A 19,823-nucleotide genomic window follows, 5' to 3' on the forward strand; every position below is an offset into this window, starting at 1 on the left:
ACAATGAAATAGTTTTACTTTAATAAGCATAATGAAATTATTTCAGCAAAAAGTATCTCTACCAGAAAGCTGGTAGCTAGTATGTTTCTTTAGCTTTTCATATGTTTGTTGATTTCTAAAATTGCACCCGAAAAAGTTTATTACGGTGGTATTAATTTCATCGATTAAATCAACACTCTGAGCCAGTTAACCGTTGGATCTTAAAGCTCTTATTCTCCAACTTTCTGTTTTTAGCAGTGAAAACTTGCTAATGTTAATTTGTATCTTTGTGGATTATGTAGAGACTGAAAAGGTTTTAAACTATTACTTTCTTTTACTTCCTGCAGTAGGTTGCTGTGCTACTTGACTAATAGTAGCAAGTGTGCAAACAAAACAAATGGAGATTATTTTTTAGTTTAGCTGTATTCCATTTATTGTCCCACTGTGGTTGGTTGGGAAAAATAAATCAATTAAAAGGAACAAACAATCACAACTGTTGTTTTATATTACAATATGTTTGGAAGTTTCATTAGCATGTAGCTGTGGTAGTTTGCCGGATCTAGCTAGCACTTAAACAGGAAAATTGTGGTGGTCAGCATTGAGCCACGAAGTTTAATCTGTGTCTTATTTGGCACACGTCAAACTGGAGTCTGTCTACAATCAGTGGATTATTTTCTATAATTTACCAACAGAGAAATAATCAAGACAATGAGGCTGAAGTCTAGATTTAACTAGCCCAGTTGACACATAATGACATTGTCCTATCTATAACAATTCACTAGAATAAGACCTCGCTGTCTTTTGATTCCTAACCAAATTCTCATTCTGCTACAGATTGTCTAATGTCCTTTGAGAAACTTAAAAGCATAAAAACAGTTGAAATCAATCTTGAGTTAATTTTTCATTTTACCTGAAGTCGTCACTTAAACAGGAGCAACAAGTCAATTTTGGTTCCAGCTGTTATATTTGAATTTCTATCCTCCTCTGATAAAGAAAACAACACTAAATGAGTAATAATAAGAGTAATAATAATAGTCTCTACTTAAAAATGGTCCATTTGATGCAGCTGGTATCTTTCTGCATCATTCACACTGTCAACACAAATGACAAGCAGAGACTTAAATTTAGCTGCTCTATATTTGTTTACCTACTGTTTTAGTAAAAATCAAATAAATTTTTAAAACCGTTTACTTTTCTAACTTCTTGTAGCACCTGGATGTGCTATGAAAAGCTTTCATGGTGTATGTGGAACTCTTCTCAGGTCAAAAGCACAAAATTGAGGTTTAATACACATCTCTTTCATAATTTCATTAATTTTCTGATTCAGAAAAAGAAGGAAAAAAAACATTTTAATGTCATTTTCTCTAAAACAGTACTATAATTTATACGACTTGTTTAATTATTCAGCTTGTCCCTTATAAGAAAATGTGGCTGTTGTTTTCTATTACCAATAAATACGAATGCAAATAACATTTTCTAGTGCTTTGTCAGTGTATGTGAAATAAAATTAGATTAAAAATAAAATGTTGAAACAATTTATTTTAAGTTATAATTTAATGTTACCCCAAAAATCTTTACAACGGACATTTACAAAATTTATAAACTTGCATTTGATTAATAAAAAAACATTCTAAACAATTATTTTTCCAGCACAGTAAAAATGGATAAAAAGCCCTTCGCAAGTTGATAAATCATTTTCTCAAAGTTTTTATTACTTATTTTAGATATTTACCTAGAAAACAATCGTTAATACCAGGTAAATACCTTCTGGGGCTACTGTGAACATTTAATCATTTTTCAGACATTTCGTATTTGAATCAAGTTTTGCATGTTTTTTCATAAAATTCAAGCAAATGGACTGTGTTTTTTGATAAAAGGTCCTTTTTAAATCATAAAAATACATAATTGCTACACAAGACGAAGGAGGTTAAGCTTAAGCTACTTCATTTCAGCTCTTACTTTAAAAAAAAAACACAACACCAGTGCAAGCATTAAAAAAAATGCTTGAGAACATTTGGACATTTGTTTTTAGAATTCAACATTTACAATAATGACAGAAATGTTTCCAGGACCGGTCCATGATTCAGTTTGTGAATATATTAACGTCGGTTTCAAGATACTACTTGTTTGTTTTAGTTACTGTTGCCACGGTGTGGCAGTAGCCCTTTGTCTGAGTGATTTATGACACCTTTATGATCATGTAGATGCATTTTGCTATTTGTCCGTCTTGTTTTTATGATTTTCACTACTGAGGTTGTGCTCTGCGAACAGACTTGGGTTTTCTGCCAGCGTGGATCGGACTTTCTTCTTCTCTTTGAAGCGACCGGAGTGGGAGACTTTGACGTGACGGCCTTTGGTGGCAGATTTATCCACAATCTTCTCCAGCCTTGCGTTGAACTGGCTGTCCATATTGTCTGAAGAGATGCCTGCTTGGTCTTTGTTCTCATTGTTGCATCCGTGCTCTGCTGGGATTTCATACAAAACCTTAGGTTCAGATTTCTTCTTGCGTGAGAAGGTCAGCTTCCACCAGCTTGAGTCAGCCATTTCTCCACGGAGTCTGGAGGGACGGCCCTGCAGGAAGCACGACACACCGTTAAGATGGCCGTCAGCGTTCAGTTAAAGCTGCTTCTTTCTTTAACGCTGTTGTGACAACCAAAAGATAATGAAAGAGAATTATACTACTAGACATTTCAATGACTTCATGTTGCTTTCTGAAAATTGAGTTAACATCATTTGTAATCACAGAAGTATTCAAAGTTGAAGATATTGAAACTTTTTCCGTCCAGAATCAGTGAACAGATTCTAGTTTATCAGCCATTTTTAGAACAATACAGTAAACACAAAACGCTATGTGCAAAATGTCTAAAGCACCTGCAGATAAAAAAGTGGCAGTTCAATCCGTATATTAGTGGATTGAACTGCCAGCTACACCAAACATGCCACCAGCACGTTCGAAGTATACAGTAGGTGGTCTTGCACATTTTATTGTTGAAGTGAAACATTTTTCATAAGATAAAAATAATAAAACAGATCACTAACAATCCCTTCTGAATCAATAGTACATGACAGTTTTATACTGTTAATTTCCCAGCTTTCTATCGTGGGTTGCTGTGTTGCAGAGTTGGTGTTAGCATATGTAAAAGAAAAAAAGAAAGAATGAAAAGAAAGAAAAAAAACAGGAAGATGAGATGCTTTTAATTGTTTTACTTTTATTCTTTCTTTTTTCTGTAAATTTTCAATTAATGCTGCATGTCAGTGGCAAACTTAACTTTGCTTAAATGTGTGTGTATAAGCAATAGACCAATAATAAGGACAATACAAACAAAAAGTCAGAAGTGTTTGACTATTTTACGCTGAATTGCTTAATACATTGAAGATAGCTAGAAAATGGGTTTAAAAAGACTTTAAACACCACTTCTGTTGCAGCTCTGTGTTTAATTGTTTTCCATGTCGATCAGTTCAAAAGTACAAATAACAATGTGCTCTTATTGTGTACACAGTGTTCTGCTCAACAGGCCCTTTCTTAGAAAGCTGAGCATAGCTATTATTGCCCTCTTTCACCTGCTGCTCATCTCTTTGGTTAGGAGTCGCAGCGATACCGGACACCTTGGCCTCAGCTGATAAATTAATGATTATCTGAACAGGATCCTCTGTTACTCCCGTGTGATCTGATACGAAAATGCTTCTCACTGATCAAGAAACAAGCTGCCAGTCTTTGACTTGCAGAGCAGAAACTTATGTAAGGACTTGATGCTACTGTTGTAACATCACAATTGTCTGAATTAAGTGTCTTGTCTGTATACATGTAGGGTTCTGTGATGTATCATCACATGAATTTACTCTGTTTTTGCTTTTTTGTCACTCTTGAATGTCTCAGGCTATAAAACACACTCCAATAACAAAGATAGCAGGAGTATGAATCCAAAATATACAAGCTTCAAATGATTATTTCATTTTTCAAGGAGCAAAATTCAAACCAACCTGGTCTTGTATTAAAAACGAATCCACTGTTAAATTGTGGCTTAACAGCAATAAACCACTTTTTAAAAAAATGTTTAAATCATTTTCTCTGACCATACCCAGTTCTGATTGCTCTTGGACAGGTGAAACTAAGAAATCACTTGTCTAACATGAAGAACGCATGTGAAAAAAAAAATAGTCACACCAAGTCCGTTCTCAAGAAATTCAGGACAAGATCTCTTTTAAATAAATGAATAAGTTGCTGTTATCTGTTAGTCTGTAAAAGTGTAGAAAAGCCTTTCCCACAGGGCTCCTGCTTCATTAAACTAAAGTGAAAGATGTTTTCCACAAAATTACTTCAAGAGGGCATCAACAATTCATCCAGGGGGTGACAAAAGTCCCCAATACAACTTGTAAAGTAGTACAAATCTCGCTTTGTTCTTGAATCCAACATGATTCCAGAATAAGTAAAAAACCTGGGTAAAAATTAGAATTTCTGTAAAAGGAATGTCACACTGTCAAACATGATGGTGGCAGTATGATGGTCAGGGACTGCTTTGCTGCTTCAGGATCACTTAATGTGTTGATTCTACTCCAGTCAATGACCTGAAGCACACCAGCAAGTCTATAAAAAGTAAAGCAAGTTTTTTCAGTGGTCTAGTCAAAGTCTGGACTTAAATCCAACTGAAACAAAGAGACCTGACCTTAAACACATCATTCACCTTCAATGTAGCTTATTTAAGGCAAGACTGAGTCAGAATTCCTCCACACACTGATCAAGGTTGGAGTTTACTTGGGTCTTTCCCCCCCTCCCCCCCTAAATAGATTACATTTTCTTTTGAAAGTTGCTTTTTGTATTTGCTCACATTATCTTTGTTCTGTATGAGTTTTGTTTGATGATGTGAAAAATAGAGGATATCTTGGAGGGGGACAAACACTCGCCCACCACATTGTAGATAGACAGGAAACAATAACCTCCACAATCCACCATTGCCTGGTAACCAGACAGCTAAAACAAATAACTGTTCAACAAAAACAATTATTAACTGGGTAATCTGAGTGCATGGATCATAAACTGGTTTATGGAGCACTGTTTTGAAATGGCCCTGCCTATAAAAAGATTCGCACTCTTTGGTTGCCATTTTCTTTTCGCAAAATCCTGTCTTAAAGGTTTTCTTGTATAGTTGTTTTAATCAACTTTATGTACTAATTTCCTTAATGATTTTTAGGTAGGTTTATGGGACACATCAAGAGTACTGAACGAAATGGCAGGCTGCCAATTGTATCAAAAGAACCGCGTGTTTTTGCAGAGCTTTGACTCTGTGAAGAAGTAAGAATGGCTGAACATTGATTCATTTGCATTAAAGTGTATGAATGACAAAGGAGTTGACTAGAGCTTTGCTGCAAAGCATCAAAAAGAGGAAAGAAAGAAAGAAAGAAAGAAAGAAAGAAAGAAAGAAAGAAAGAAAGAAAGAAAGAAAGAAAGAAAGAAAGGAAAAAATAAGGAAAAAAAGAAAGAGACAGAAAGAAAGATGTGATCCATGCTTCAAGTTTTTGTGCCTGTCATATTTCCCTCATAACTCACAAATGCATGAGTTACATTTTTAAATTCACTTATTGATGTTTATGTTTTAAGCTGAAAAGTTTTAAGAAACCAAGTTACGTTCAGACAGTGATAATTATTATTTACTTCAATTTTTACATTAAAAAAAATCTAAAAAATGTTCATCAGTTTTTATATGAAAATTAGAAATCATCAACGTTGGAAGAGTTCAAACTGAGGAATATCTTGGGCATATAAAAAATTTTGGTGAATAATTATATTTAGCAACTTCACCAACTTCAAACTTTTGGTTTTTGATATTATATTATATATATATATATATATATATATATATATATATATATATATACACTGCTCAAAAAAATAAAGGGAACACTTAAACACTTAAGTGAACACTTAAGTGCTCCCTTTATTTTTTTGAGCATATATATATATATGTGTGTGTGTGTGTGTGTGTGTGTGTGTGTGTGTGTGTGTGTGTGTGTGTGTGTGTGTGTGTGTGTGTGTGTGTGTGTGTGTGTGTGTATAATTTTGATCTTCAGTGTGGAAAAGTCATTTTTAAAAAGAAATCTATTTTCTGCAACAATGCCATGTTTCATATTAACGTCTTCTCTTGGATAATGTTTGATGAAATTTGCTACATGACAATCCTACAGCCGTCCTCAAATGAACTCACTTTTATTACAAAGTGACTTTTTAAAGTAAGAAATGAGTGACTTTAGGCTGCAAAGATAAAAAAATAAAAAAGTAGAAAATGTGTTATGGTTTTATTCATTCTAAACGTTTCTCCATCTTATTTGATACGTTCACTTCTGTTCACACCCGGTTCTGGTTTGCCAACATGAAGAAGTCCGAGTTGCTCCTCGAAGACTGAACTTCTGTCTGAAACTCTAAACCTGATAAATACTCTGGAAATAAATAAAACCCCTCGTTCAAAATAGAAAGGTTTTACAATATGGTGGGGCTGATTTAGGGAAGAAAGAGCAATTAATCTTATCAGTAAGATAAAGGATTATTAATAATAATAAATCTACCTTTCTGTCAGTTTGTTCAGAGTGCCTTTGTCCTCTGTCTGAATACACCCGAAACTGAGCTGACTATGAAATCTGAAAGTTGTTTGGAAGCTGTGCAGATTGTAGCCCCGGCTTTATGAGTTTCATAAGCGCAACAATGTCCCTTTCATGAGCGCTTAAAGGAAGCAAAGAGGCGTACAAATCTCTCTTTGGTGTGGTCATTTTTATCATGAAGCACCTATGCAAATAAAGAGCCTGTGCCCTTTCACAGAAACTCTCATCTGACTCTTATCTGGATCATGTGACACTTGGCACCTGGCACGGAAAGTCAAATCGCCTGAGGGGTAAAATAATTCAGATTTCATTTTTGGATTTGGAGATAAAACTTCTGTTTTGCAGCTCAGCGCTGCACCTGTCTGGGCCTAATTTCACAGTCCGACCCGGTGTTGCATAATAACGTCGGCGTTCAGTTCGAAGGCCCTCGCGTAACAGATGGTCGTAAACTAAGAGAAGCTTGACCATAATTCTGTAATCTCTATTGTAGTTGTTAAAAAGACACTGGCAGCATTTTCTATTTTACTTTCTGTTGAGCATCTTCTGCACGTTTCTTTCAGCGAGTCTTGTTTGACTTATGTGTGACCTTTGAGACAAAACGTCCTGTTGACATGAGCCCCCTCCGCCCTCCACCTCCGCCACTCATTTTTAATAAGTTACCATGTATTCTGCTGTGTGTGTGTGTGTGTGTGCGCGCGCGGCTGAGCAGATTTTTCCAGAGGTCTCGGCAGGGGGAGAAAAAGGGGAACAAATTTGGAAATGACTAACCAGCAGCGCCATATTGGAGCAGCAGAGACGGAGACACGGGGGGGCCTCCAAGGGCCTCCTCCGCTGCTTTCACAACGAAGCAGGCTCACTTCTGGTTCTCAAGTTACGTCTCTAGTGAATAAACACACCCCTGACTCATGGCAGAAAAGTTGATAAACGAGAGGATTTCATTTTTTTTCCCCCCTGCTTATTGCAAAGTGTATTTATTCGCTTTCTCGGTAAAAAACGGAAACGTTTCTTTTACGGCGGCAAAGTCCAAAGTATCATCTTCGCTTTTATGGCTAATCTTGTGACAAACGAGGTTGCTCAGTTTCAGCTCTTCATCGTGTTAAATCCTAATATTACTCTATATGTTTGGTTTCCACCAAGTAAGGACTGAATCTCTAAACGTACATTTGCCGTCAATCAAATATTTGAGCCTGAAAAAAAACAATACTCAGAGAAATAGAAATAAAAGCTCATTTTAACAGCAGCCAAATGATAACTGATATTGTTTTATAAAGCAACCCTAAAGTATTTTTCTTCCAAAACCCTCATGTTGTTTTATCCCTGAATGCTTAACATTGTTAGTTTTACAGCAGTAAAGAACATTCCTAAAACTAAATAAATTTAAAAAAACAATTGAAAACTTAAATTACATTTTCTTCAATATTTCATTTTATTTTGAACGGCTGAACGTTACAGTCCTACAGTTTACATAATTGGAACCATTATCGGTTTTGGTGCTTTCGCTTATGTAACCGAAACCTCCTCTAACAGTACATCACAGACTTCTTACCGTCGCTTGTTGCAGACATGAATCGGGTTTCATGTGGACTCGTTCTCTTACCTGTGGGAACGACGAGCTGCCTGCCTGAAGGAGAGTGTCTCAGATATGGAGGTGTCCCACCATGCTGGTGACCGTCTGTCTTCTTGCTGCAGCTTTTGCGAATCTCCTGACTCGTCTCCTCAGGTGATCGTGAACAGGTGCATCATCTCTCTCCCTCTCCCTTTCTCTCCAGCCTTTTTCTCTCGTGCCCTCCACTTAAGAACACACCCTTCTCAAGCACACATAAACCTAAGCCCCGCCTAGCTGAGAGGAGAGTGCACAGCAATGTTGAAACATTGTCACCAAGCGACCTTCAGTGTTACATGGTGCAATGAAAACCTTTTTTTAGTCTCACCTTTAACGGGAATAGTGTTTTATGTGAAGGGGGTGGCTGTTGGCAGGATAAACACTGATTTATCTCCATTTCAGAGTGATTGTGAGCTGGAAATTGGAGCAAAGTGAGACCGACGCAGAGCTGTTTTGCATGGCTTTGTGTAAAATCACAGTGAGTGGATGTCTTGGTGACCATTCAAATGAGCTGAAATTAGGCCGCATGGCTCAGAGTCTCTGCTAATGTAGCCGCAGGGATTTAAACATAATCTTTTCACGACTGCCTGACGTCAAAAGACAACTGCGTCTGATTAACTAACACAAAAATGTACGTAAGAGTGCGTCACTTTTTTGTCTCAGTCTTAGATGTTTTAGATCATGAAGCAAAACTTGATATGACACAAAGGTAACCTGAGTAGATACAAAACTGAGTTTTCAAACAATCATTTTATTTACAGGGGAGGCAACAAAAAAGAACTATTCAAGCCACCCTGGTCCCACTACTGGGTGTCACAGGAGTGGTCAGGAAACAGGTAATCTAATCTCCGAGAACTGAGTAGCAAGCAAGGGAAACTTACATCAGTCCACATGGATGCAAGTATTAGCAAAGTAGTTAAGTAGTTATTTATCTTGATATACTTCTTGGACACCACACCTCTTTCTAATGCCACCGTGAGCAACTGCCCATGTGGTCCATATCAAAAACTGCCACAGCCTGGTCCTATATGAAAAAGTTTTTATTTTATTTTACATATTTGAGTCTCATGATAGGCTGTTCTTCTGAAATGTTTTTTTTTTATTTCGGATGTAATAGGATGGACATCATCCAATAGATTTTGTTTTTCTCAAATTAGTTCACAGAATAAAAAACATGTATGAGAAACATGTCTAAGTTGTTTTTGGTCAACAGTGGTTTTCACCTTGGAACACTCTTGTGGATGCCATTGTTGTTCGGTCTATTACTTGTTGCTCCATATTGACCTCTGACCTTAACTAAGGCAAGAGAGATCTTCTGGACTTTAGGTCTTATTATGGGTTATTTTGTTGCACCTGTTCTTGTTGATGTGTGCCTGGAATAATTTTGTAGGCCAGACTCTTTTGAGAAGGTTTGCCACTGCTGCCTGTTTTCTCCATTGTCTGGTTAACACCTCTCACAGCCACCAGAGTCCCAAAGCCTTAGTGATGTCTCTGCAACCTTTTCCGAACTGATGTCCAAACTAATGTCTGTCAGTGACTTTGCTTCTAATCTATTTTTCTTGAATTGCAGGGCCAAATTGTGCTGCTTTTAAAAATATTTTAGCCAACTTTAAGTTGCTATAAGTTCTGAATCAATTTCTCTATTCTACAGGTTTGGCAGTAATCACAACTGTGCCAGGCTATTTAATAAACCATTCTTTCAACAACAAAAAAATGCAGCTAATGTGAATAAAACAATCTACCACTGATTTTCTGTCTATGTAGCAATTAAATGTAACTTCTACATTTAAGTTATGAAAAGTTTTAGTTTGTTCGTTTTTTGGGGGTTTCTTTTTGCTTGGGGCTTTTATTTTCAATTTTTTTCTATGAAGTGGCTTGTGTACACATGATTATGTACAATTTTAGAACTTTAAAAAATACCTGGTCTTCATGTCATTTTAATTTAAGCATTAATGAAAGCTGATGGAAGCCTATATTTGCTACTCTGATGTAAATATAACTTGTCTCATAATTAAGATAACTGAGTCATAATATATGAGATACAAACTTTAGATTTTTTTTCCCTCAAAGTAACAGAATTAGGCTTCTACGTCACCTGAAATATTAAGACCAACAAAGCAGCTGATTAATTTTAATATAAAATGGTTTTTTTTTTTTTTTATTAAACAGATATTTGTCTCCATCTAGTGCTAGTTTTTAAGTATTGCGGTCAAGCGGTTTCAATACATCCACCTATCAGCTGCGGCCGTCAGTATACTTCAACATCATTGGTTAATTTTGGGGGGCAAACAAACGTCGCCGTCTCTGATTAGTGAAGCTTCTCCTAACGTGTCATATCAACACTGAAATCCTGTTGAGTTTCGTAAAAATTCCTGATATTAATGTTTAAACAGCATGAAATGGTGACATTCTAGAAGAGTTTTCGTTTTGAACAATCGGAGAAACAATGGAGGTGAGTTAAAAAAACAGCACTTTCTCAGAGTCGACAGTCGATAGTAGCCTGTTAGCTAACACGTCAGCTAGTTATAATACATCCAAAGTCCAGGGATTAACTGAAGGAATATAATCTTCTAAAGATTTATGCTACATTGTTCTTTACATTTTGCTTATCAGTCCTGCTGCAGAGATAACAATGAAAAGGTAAAAAGTACTGATGTTTTGGTTGTTTTTTCTTTCCACCAGAATATCCAAAATCTCCCCATCGACATACAGACCAGCAAGCTGTTAGGTGAGACATCCCACGGACAGCACTCTGTGGAAGCTATTTATTATTATTTTCTTCATACTTACCGATCTTTTAAAGTGTACGCCAAGTACTTTATGAGACTTTCTTAAGTTCTGACATTTTTTTTTTATTTGGCTGCTTTTTCGTCTAATTTCAGTCTAGAACCTGAAGGTTCATGTTTGTAGTTCAAATGGTTCCTTTTCAGTATAAGAAAAATTAGAATTTTCCAGGTCTAAATAAGTTTGAAAGGACCAAATTTCCATGCTGTATTCCCTATCCCTTTGGATTGTAATTGTAATTATTCATGCATCTGTATGTGCAGCAAGCCATTGATTTCGTCAGTCACCTATTTGTCCATTTCAATCTATCCATCCATCCATCCATCCATCCATCCATCCATCCAAAAGTACTAAACCCAACCATTAACCAGTTTTTGAAGTTTGCAAACCTCATCACTCAAAGCTGATTGTTTCTTCCTCATGAAAAGTTCTTTCGCACTACAAGTGTTTTATTAGAGTTTATACCTCAAACAATACAATGTTGCCCCAGGACTAAACTGAAAACAAGTCACTTTAAAGACTCAAAATGTTTTTAAAGTTTATTTTGTCCCCTTCAAAACAACTTTTAAATATTTTTTAAAAGTCTGGAGGTTTGAATGCAAAGACTGTGTCAACCAGTGCTGATTTATGTGTATTTTGTTGCAGGAGTAAATCCAGCTGTAAATATGCCGTTTAACTTTGACTTCTGTATGTGACTCGTATGACGCCAGATTCTTTGACTTAAATAATTAGAAATATTTGTGTTTTCAGACTGGCTCGTGGATCGGCGTCACTGCAACATAAAGTGGCAGAGTACGGTGAAAACAGTCAGAGAAAAGATCAACGCTGCCATTCAGGACATGCCCGAAAAAGAGGAGATCAAGCAGCTTCTCTCTGGATCCCGTAGGTTTCGCATGGATGCCTCCAGACTTTCACTTTTGCCTCTGTCACCAACGACATGCAGTTGCTGTAAAGAAACTTTCTTTCAGACAAAAAAAATTACAGTGCCAGATTTATATTGTAATTTAGGAAGTGAGGAGGAGGAAGTTGAGTTTTTAAAAAAAAAGCATTTTTTGGCTTGGGGAAGCTAAGAATAACTGCTTTTAACAAAAACTCATTTGAAACACTAAAATTCTGGCTGCATTTAGATGGAGATTGTAATTTCTGCTGAAGTTCTAACCAGATTTCTTTTTTTTCCCTCAGCACATTCTTCTCAAAAACCATCATCATATTTACCTACTTTGTATTAGGAAGTCATGCTGTAATTTGACAAGTCTTATTTTTCTCTATATAATCAATTAGTCTTTTACATGACACTACTGTAACTTCAAAAGTACCGTCTGTCACAACACTCAAACTCAATAGCGCCCTCTGTAGTTTTCTCACAACATGTCATCCAGATATGTCGTTCGCTTCATGAGAGTTGCGGCTACATAAGCTTATGTTGTCAAAGGAGATATTCACATTTGTTATTGTCTTTGAAAAATCTAGAAAGGCAGATTATGATTTTTACAATATCTCATAATTTCAATATTCAAAAGATTTCTGACTCTAAATTGTGGTATTTACCCTTTAAACACTCAAACAGAAGGCATAGATTTAAGAGCTCCTACCATAAAGCATGAAAGCTATCTGTTTGCCTGTTTTTATACGTCCCCAATAAATCCCTGTTCCTTTTTTTTATGCGTTTCCACAAACAGACATCCATTATTTTCACTGTTTGAGAATAGTGGAGATACTAAAGGGAACTGAGGCTTCATCAAAGAACATCTTTGGCAGATATTCTTCTCAGAGAATGAAGGTAAAGCTATTCAAACAACCTGCTGCTGTCAAACCTTTGCTTTATTGCGTGGTGATATTCATTTGTCAGAAAAATTTAAACTTTGGTCTGTTTGACTTACAGGACTGGCAGGAGATTGTGTCGCTCTATGAAGCAGATAATGTTTATTTAGGTGAGTGCATTTCAAAAATAAAATCTGTTGTCTTTAGTGCAGAAGTTTTGCTTAGTTTGAAACCGGCAGACAGTTTTTAAGTGCATATGTCAAGCTGCATGGAGATGGAAAAAGCTTTAAAGACGCATCGGTAGCTTTGCTGATTTCCAAAACCTGTGCTGCATGTTCCAGCGGAGGTGGCCAGCTTGCTGATCCGAAACGTGAGCTACGAAGGGCCGGCTCTGCGGAAGCAGATTGCCAAAGCTAAGCAGCTGCAGCAGGAGCTCAGCAGGCGGGAGGTGGAGTGCCAGAGCTCAGCAGCCGAACTGAGGGAACGCTACTATGCCGCCTGCAAGCAGTACGGCATCACTGTGAGTGCAAGGATGAACGATGTTCATGTTAACCCACTTGGACAAAAAGCTACTATCACAAAACGTACTTTCACAGAAAACACAGCAGAAACATTTAATCAAATCTACTCTTCTTCCTCACTCTTAAGTTATAGTGACGTAGATAAGTTGGTAGATGATTTTCAGTGCAAACTTTCAGAGATCATTGATTACATTGCCCCCATTAAAGTAAAGGTTGTGACTGGTAGGAAGAAATATCCATGGAGAAATGCACAAACAGTTCAATCTGCAAAACAACTCTGCCGTAGGGCCGAACAGAAATGGCGTAAAGGTCAACTGCACATTTATTGTGACATCTACAAGGAAAGACTACGTAACTATCACACAACACTAAAACATGCAAGAGAGGCTTTCTTTGCAGATGTCATAAATAAAAACATTAACAACGCTCGAGCTATATTTGCTACTGTTGACAGGCTCACAAACCCTCCTATGACATTTCTACCTGAACTTCAATCTAATGCCGCCTGCAACAAGTTCTCCAGTTTCTTTTTAGAGAAAATTCAAAAGATCAGAGGACTAATCTGCACATCCACTCCAAAGACAGTACCAATGCTAATCCCAAACAAAACAAATGCAGGAAAAATGACCCAATTTCAACTACTAAATTATAAAACCCTAGAAGAAATTATAAGTCAATTAAGCTCCGGTTCCTGCTGTCTGGATGTCCTACCCACACATTTCTTTAAGAAAGTCCTGCCTGTTGTTGCTAATGATCTCATCCAAATAGTAAACTCATCGCTGTCTTCAGGTGTTTTCCCCCAGGCTTTGAAAACAGCAGTTATCAAACCACTGATAAAAAATAACAATCTGGACAAATCACTACTGCAGAATTACAGGCCGATCTCCAACCTTCCATTCATCAGCAAAATTATTGAAAAAGCAGTTTTTAAACAATTAAATAACTTCCTAAACAATAATAAATCGCTTTGACTCCTTCCAGTCTGGTTTTTGTGCTCACCACAGCACGGAGACGGCCCTTGTAAAAATGTTCAATGATATCCATATAAATACAGACTGTGGAGAACCACAGTGCTGGTTCTGTTGGACCTCAGTGCAGCTTTCAACACTGTTGACCACGACATTTTACTGAATCGACTGGAGACTGGGGTCAGACTCTCCGGTCCAGTCCTCCACTGGTTTGAATCTTACATAAAGAACAGGGATTTCTTTGTTTCAATCAGAAACTTCTCATCAGAGAGGTCAAAGGTCACATGTGGGGTACCCCAAGGTTCAGTCCTAGGACCCCTCTTATTCAATATTTATATGCTCCCACTGGCTCAGGTTGTAACAGGAAATAGGATTAGCTACCATAACTATGCGGATTACACACAGCTCTACATCACGATGTCACCAGGTGACATTTGATCCCATCCAATCACTGAATAGATGCTTAGAACAGATCAATGAGTGGATGTGCCAAAATTTTCTCCAGCTTAACAGAAACAAAACTGAAGTTATTATCTTTGGACCTAAAGAGAAGCAAACTAGAATCAATGCACAGCTTCAGTTATTACAACTGAAAACCAGCGATCAGCCTGAAACCTGGGAGTAGTGATGGACTCTGACCTGAACCTTCAGAGCCACATTAAGACAATCACAAAATCGGCCTTCTATCACCTGAAGAACATCTCTAGGATTAGAGGACTTATGTCTCAGCGCGATCTAGAGAAACTCATCCATGCGTTTATCATTGATTACTGCAACAGCGTCTTCACAGGTCTGACTAATAAATCAATCAAACAGCTGCAGCTGATCCAGAACGCTGCTGCTCGCGTTCTCACTAAAACCAGGAAGATAGAGCACATAACACCAATTTTAAAGACCCTACACTGGCTCCCTGTAGCTCAGAGAATAGACTTTAAAATACTGTTGTTAGTTTATAAATCACTGAACGGTTTAGCACCAAAATACATTAAAGATCTGTTATTGCTGTACCAACCGTCTAGACCCCTCTGATCTTCTGGTTCTGGTCTGCTCTGCATCACCAAACGAGGAGAAGCAGCATTCAGTTTCTATGGACCACAAATTTGGAACAAACTTCCAGAAAACTGTAAAACAGCTGAAACACTGGGCGCCTTTAAATCTCAACTTAAAACCCACCTGTTTAGAGTTGCTTATGGCTAAATTAGGGTTAGAGTGCGGGTTTTGATGTCTTCCATGTTTTTATGTCTTTAATGTTTTTAATTTCTTTTTATTTCTTTTCTACGTTTTAATGATGTAAAGCCCCCTGGAAAACGTCCCAATTAAACGACGTTTAACTAAAGTTCTACGGGGTTTAGAGTCCCAGTTGACGGCGTTCAACTAAAAACCTAGAGGTTGGAGTCCTTGTCAAACGGTGTTTTTGACTAAAGTCCCTGAGGGTTAGAATCCCAGTTAAACGGCGTTTAACTGAAGTCCTAAAGGGATGCGGGTTTTAATGGTTTATCTTTTTTTGTTGTTTTTTTTTAAATCTCTTTCTCACTGTTTATTTAATGTCACATGCTGTTTTTATTTTAATTATGTAAAGCACTTTGAAATGCCTTGCTGCTGAAATGTGCTATACAAATAAAATTTGATTGATTTATTGATATATTAATTCAGTGCTAACACGTCTTGTAATTATTATGGTACTTATAAAAATTTTTTATGTGTCTTTTCTGTCAGGGGGAAAATGTTCAGCGAGAGCTTCAGGCTCTAGTGAAAGACTTGCCTGCAGTCCTGGAGGAGGTGGGGAAGGATGCAGCAAAGTTAGAGGAGCAAATCCAGCTTTATGCTGCATTCACAAACTTTGTGTGTGACTGGTGAGTTTACCATCGAGATGCAATCAGTTTACAACTCGCTTTGTGCAAAAGTTTTGAGTCATCTTCGGGATTTTTTTTTGTTTGGAAAGAAGAAAAAAAAAGAAGCAAACTACTTACAAAATATCCTTGATTAATAATTATTCAGGTTTTCTGAAGATTGTCAGTTTGTTTTTGGATATTCCGCTTTCTGTTTCATTCTTGTATTCTTGAACATCCTTCAGATTCCTTTTATTTTGTCCCAAATGTTCTGTTCAATCAACCTTGAGTATCTATGAGATCAAGTTTGCGCTAAAGACAAGAAAGTCTTGCTGATGAATTTTTAAAAGCTAAATTCTAAAAGAAATGTGGGGCGGCTAAAAACTTATGCACAGCACAATCCATGAGCACACTGGGCACAGACGTTTACACACTTGATAAATATAATAGTTCCTAAGCTTTGTTGGAAATGTTTAAAAACATTTCCCGTGTCCTGCTCTTCTTGATTTAATCAGTGAAGAGACCGGCCTCTCTGTGGGAAACTCTTCACACTTTAACTACACCACCAAGCTTTCCATTAGATCTAAATGAATATGTGCTGCGTTCAGGTGAATTAACCATGTCGGTGCTTTTTAGCTTTGGTTTTATGAGCTCGCATGTTGTTGCTCGAAGGTCCGAACCGGTCCTGCCCATGCTGACGTTCTGCCAGAAATCGGGGAACGTGACGTTTTACGAGTGGAGGACGGGGAAAGTCCCCAGCCTTGTTGAACGGCCGGTGGTGGAGGAAGCCCCTCCCGATGCAGCGACGGAGGACACGGTTGGTTTCATCGATATCATTTTACAGAGTCATGTATGTTTTATCTGACATTATCACAGTGTTAGCTGTTTTTGTCTTAGGGAATTTTTATTTTTCTCTTTCATAGTTGAGTGAATTATTTTTTTTTTTCTTTCTGGTCCAAACGAAGTTAAAATGTTACTTTCCCATGTTCATGTTGTAACGTCCCGTCATTGACCTACTACATTAATAACTGCTTCAGATTGATTGGGGAGATTTTGGTAGTAAACCATCAGATGATCTGGGCGTGACTGCCGGCATCACAGTGGAGGAAGGAATCGATTGGGGAGTCTCTCTGGAGCCGACATCTGAGGTTAGACAAACAAGCGTAAGCTGAGTGATTTTTAGGTTTAGCACATGATTACTCTGCAGGCTGTGCTGAGTTATCATGTGTACAATAACAGAACTGTCCACACTTTGTAGAAATACATGAAACACACTAATTCATTGCAGCAGCATGATCTCACTGTGACAGGTTTTTAGTTATTGATGGGAAGAATCAATACCATGTGAAGGAGTTTGTTATTTTTATGAGTACCAGAACTATTGTCAGTCGTGCTGCTAAGCTTTGTGGAAAAAAACATTTCATTATCTTTCTTTAGAAATGAAAGCGATCCCAGTTTGTTTGCCGTTTAATGAAGACAGATTAAGCTTTTCGCTACACGTGAGCATGTCAGTGACTGTTCTGGTCTGCTTCATCAGAAAAGCAGTGCAGGCGGCATCGACTGGGGTGACAGCAAACCAGCTCCACTTGAAATAGAAATTGTCGATACAGGAACAGACTGTAAGTTTATTCTTGAATAATGACCACGATGAATCCAAGGAAATAAGCTGCAAGAACCTGAAAACAAAATGTGTTTTCCTTCAGGTCCCGAGGGCGTGGCGCGGGGTGACGATGCTCTGAGCATACTGGAAAACTCCCAGTCACGCAGCCAGTTCATTGATGAGCTCATGGAGGTAAAACGGTATTCTGTCGTCCACAGCTAAATCAAGCTAAATCAAATTAATGAGCTCGCTGAAAATGTCAGTTTTTCATGTTTTAAATCCACACAGCTTTGTCTTCTGTGTCGTCTTTAAAAGTGTTTTTAATCAGGTCTTTTAATGGTCGACTTTGGCTGAGTTTAGTTTTTCACACTTTCCAAAGTTTTATTTGTCAAATATTAAAAAAAAATAAAACAATCACTTTAATTGATTTCAAAATTATGCTCTGCTTTCAACTGATTATCTTTATTGCACAATGATACATGGCACTTATTCTAAGTGGGTCGACGACATAAGATCCTAATAAAGGTATTTTGGTTCAAATGTGAAAGTATTTAGAAAAGGTTCAAGGTGTAAGGATACGTTTGCAGTGCGCAAGTCTAATCTCAAGGTGAATCGTCTGCATTTTCTCCCTGATGATTCTTTTTATTTTAGTATTTTACTATGTTTCGCTCTGGTTTTGTGTGCTGCTGCAGCTCGAGGCGTTCCTCACCCAGCGGGTCACCGAGATGGGGGAGGAGGGCGACGTGGTGGCCATGAGCCAGTTTCAGCTGGCTCCTTCTATCATCCAGAGACAAACACGAGAACACGTCCGAGAACTGCTATCCCAGGTGCAGGAGCTTCTGGGCAGACTCACCTCGCTCCGCATGCAGCACCTGTTCATGATCCAGGCCTCACCGAGGTACAATGATCAACATCAGAAAGGTTTTTGTTTTTTTGTTGGTTTTTTTTTTTGGCTTCCAGATAAATGGATAGAGCCAAACAAGTGAGGTTTGCTTAAATTTGAGCTTTGAAGCTCTCTTACAGCCTTCTTTTAACATGATTTCACTTGGGCTGCTGGTATGACTAAACTAAAATGAAGTCCGCTAAAAGTAATGTCAACAGCTGCAAAATTGGGACAGTTGTGAAAACTGAAACTGAAACGAAAGCTCACGCTGCATCTCTGGTTCATAACATTTATTTCCTCGTGCTTTTTGTTAAACGCGTTCAGGTATGTTGAGCGTGTGTCAGAAGTGCTGAGGCAGAAGCTGAAGCAGGCAGACATCCTGGTGCTGAAAGCTGCCACCATGGTTGAGCGGAGAGAGGAAGCGCTTCAGGAGCAGTCCAGACTAGAGCCTCGTGTTGACCTGCTGGCAGGACACACCCGGGAACTCCAGAAACTGGTATGAGATTACGTTCCCCATTTATTTATGATCACAGGGTGTCGGTGCTTTCCCAGCGGGGAGGCCACGGAAAGTCACAGATCTTCGTTCAAGTAAATGAACGAGATAAACTGCAGTAAAATGAGTACACCTTCAAGCTTCTCTGTAATCTGTTGGTTGTTTTGTTTCTGCAGATTGAAGCCGACATTTCAAAGAGATACAACAACAGACCAGTCAACCTTATGGGGGTGAATATTTAGTGAACCCTGCAGATGTATTATGTTCTGATCTGCAAAGAGGAATAAAGAATATTTAACTTAAACTTCTGTGGTTTTGTTTTTTGTAAATTGTCAAAACAATTAAAGCATTGCTTAAATAAATAAACACATGACTATAGTTTTTTTTGTTTTTTTGCTGTTAATTGTTACCAAGATTTTCAGTGGAAGCAGTAGAGCAACTTAGATGCAGTGTGATATCAAGTGGTGTTACAGACAGCAGCTACAGTAATCTCAGTTAAAGCAGGGATGATTGGGCACATCTTAGTAAATAAATATCATATAAAAGTTTGTTTTCTTTCACTAATTTGCTTCAAAAAGTGAAAATCATTTATTCCTCTTAAATTTATATATATTTTTTTATTTATACGTTCCTTCCTTAGAACTTTCCATTTGTGACAAGCCAGCTTCTTTTGTGATTACCTTTTATGGTTTACCCTGTACACACCCATGATGAAGACAGTCAGGCTAATATTCTGGCTTTGGATCTTTTTGCGTTTGTGCATGTTCTCTCCATGCATTCATGAGTTCCCTTCAGGGCCTCCAGCTTCCTG

General features: G+C 37.7%; 2 protein-coding genes across 2 annotated transcripts; one reads left to right on the top strand and one right to left on the bottom strand.

The window, feature by feature from the left end:
- Positions 1–1,670: 1,670 nt before the first annotated feature.
- Positions 1,671–8,365, bottom strand: prr15lb (proline rich 15 like b). Its single transcript, XM_008437422.3, has 2 exons — positions 8,168–8,365; positions 1,671–2,550 (listed from the first exon to the last, which is right to left on the bottom strand). The coding sequence occupies exon 2, from the start codon at positions 2,521–2,523 to the stop codon at positions 2,194–2,196; it is 330 nt and encodes a 109-aa protein (XP_008435644.1). The 5' UTR covers positions 2,524–2,550; positions 8,168–8,365; the 3' UTR covers positions 1,671–2,193.
- A 2,090-nt stretch (positions 8,366–10,455) lies between these two features.
- On the top strand, positions 10,456–19,316 carry cdk5rap3 (CDK5 regulatory subunit associated protein 3). The gene is made up of 14 exons (XM_008437423.3): positions 10,456–10,625; positions 10,856–10,901; positions 11,708–11,839; positions 12,637–12,737; positions 12,840–12,888; positions 13,060–13,238; positions 15,924–16,060; positions 16,709–16,853; positions 17,074–17,184; positions 17,574–17,655; positions 17,740–17,828; positions 18,329–18,534; positions 18,844–19,015; positions 19,189–19,316. Exons 1-14 carry the CDS (start codon positions 10,620–10,622, stop codon positions 19,252–19,254), a joined length of 1,521 nt encoding a protein of 506 aa, XP_008435645.2. The 5' UTR covers positions 10,456–10,619; the 3' UTR covers positions 19,255–19,316.
- The last annotated feature ends 507 nt before the right edge of the window (positions 19,317–19,823 follow it).

This window comes from Poecilia reticulata, chromosome 19 (genome assembly GCF_904066995.2).
Source record: "Poecilia reticulata chromosome 19, P_reticulata-male-v2, whole genome shotgun sequence".
NCBI lineage: Eukaryota > Metazoa > Chordata > Actinopteri > Cyprinodontiformes > Poeciliidae > Poecilia > Poecilia reticulata.

Excerpts from the sequence above, each read along its gene's own strand:
- prr15lb (XM_008437422.3), bottom strand. The coding sequence starts at position 2,523 with ATGGCTGACTCAAGCTGGTGGAAGCTGACCTTCTCACGCAAGAAGAAA.
- cdk5rap3 (XM_008437423.3), top strand. Across the intron at positions 13,239-15,923 it reads GCAAGCAGTACGGCATCACT|GGGGAAAATGTTCAGCGAGA; the intron begins GTGAGTGCAAGG and ends CTTTTCTGTCAG. Across the intron at positions 19,016-19,188 it reads CCCGGGAACTCCAGAAACTG|ATTGAAGCCGACATTTCAAA; the intron begins GTATGAGATTAC and ends TTGTTTCTGCAG.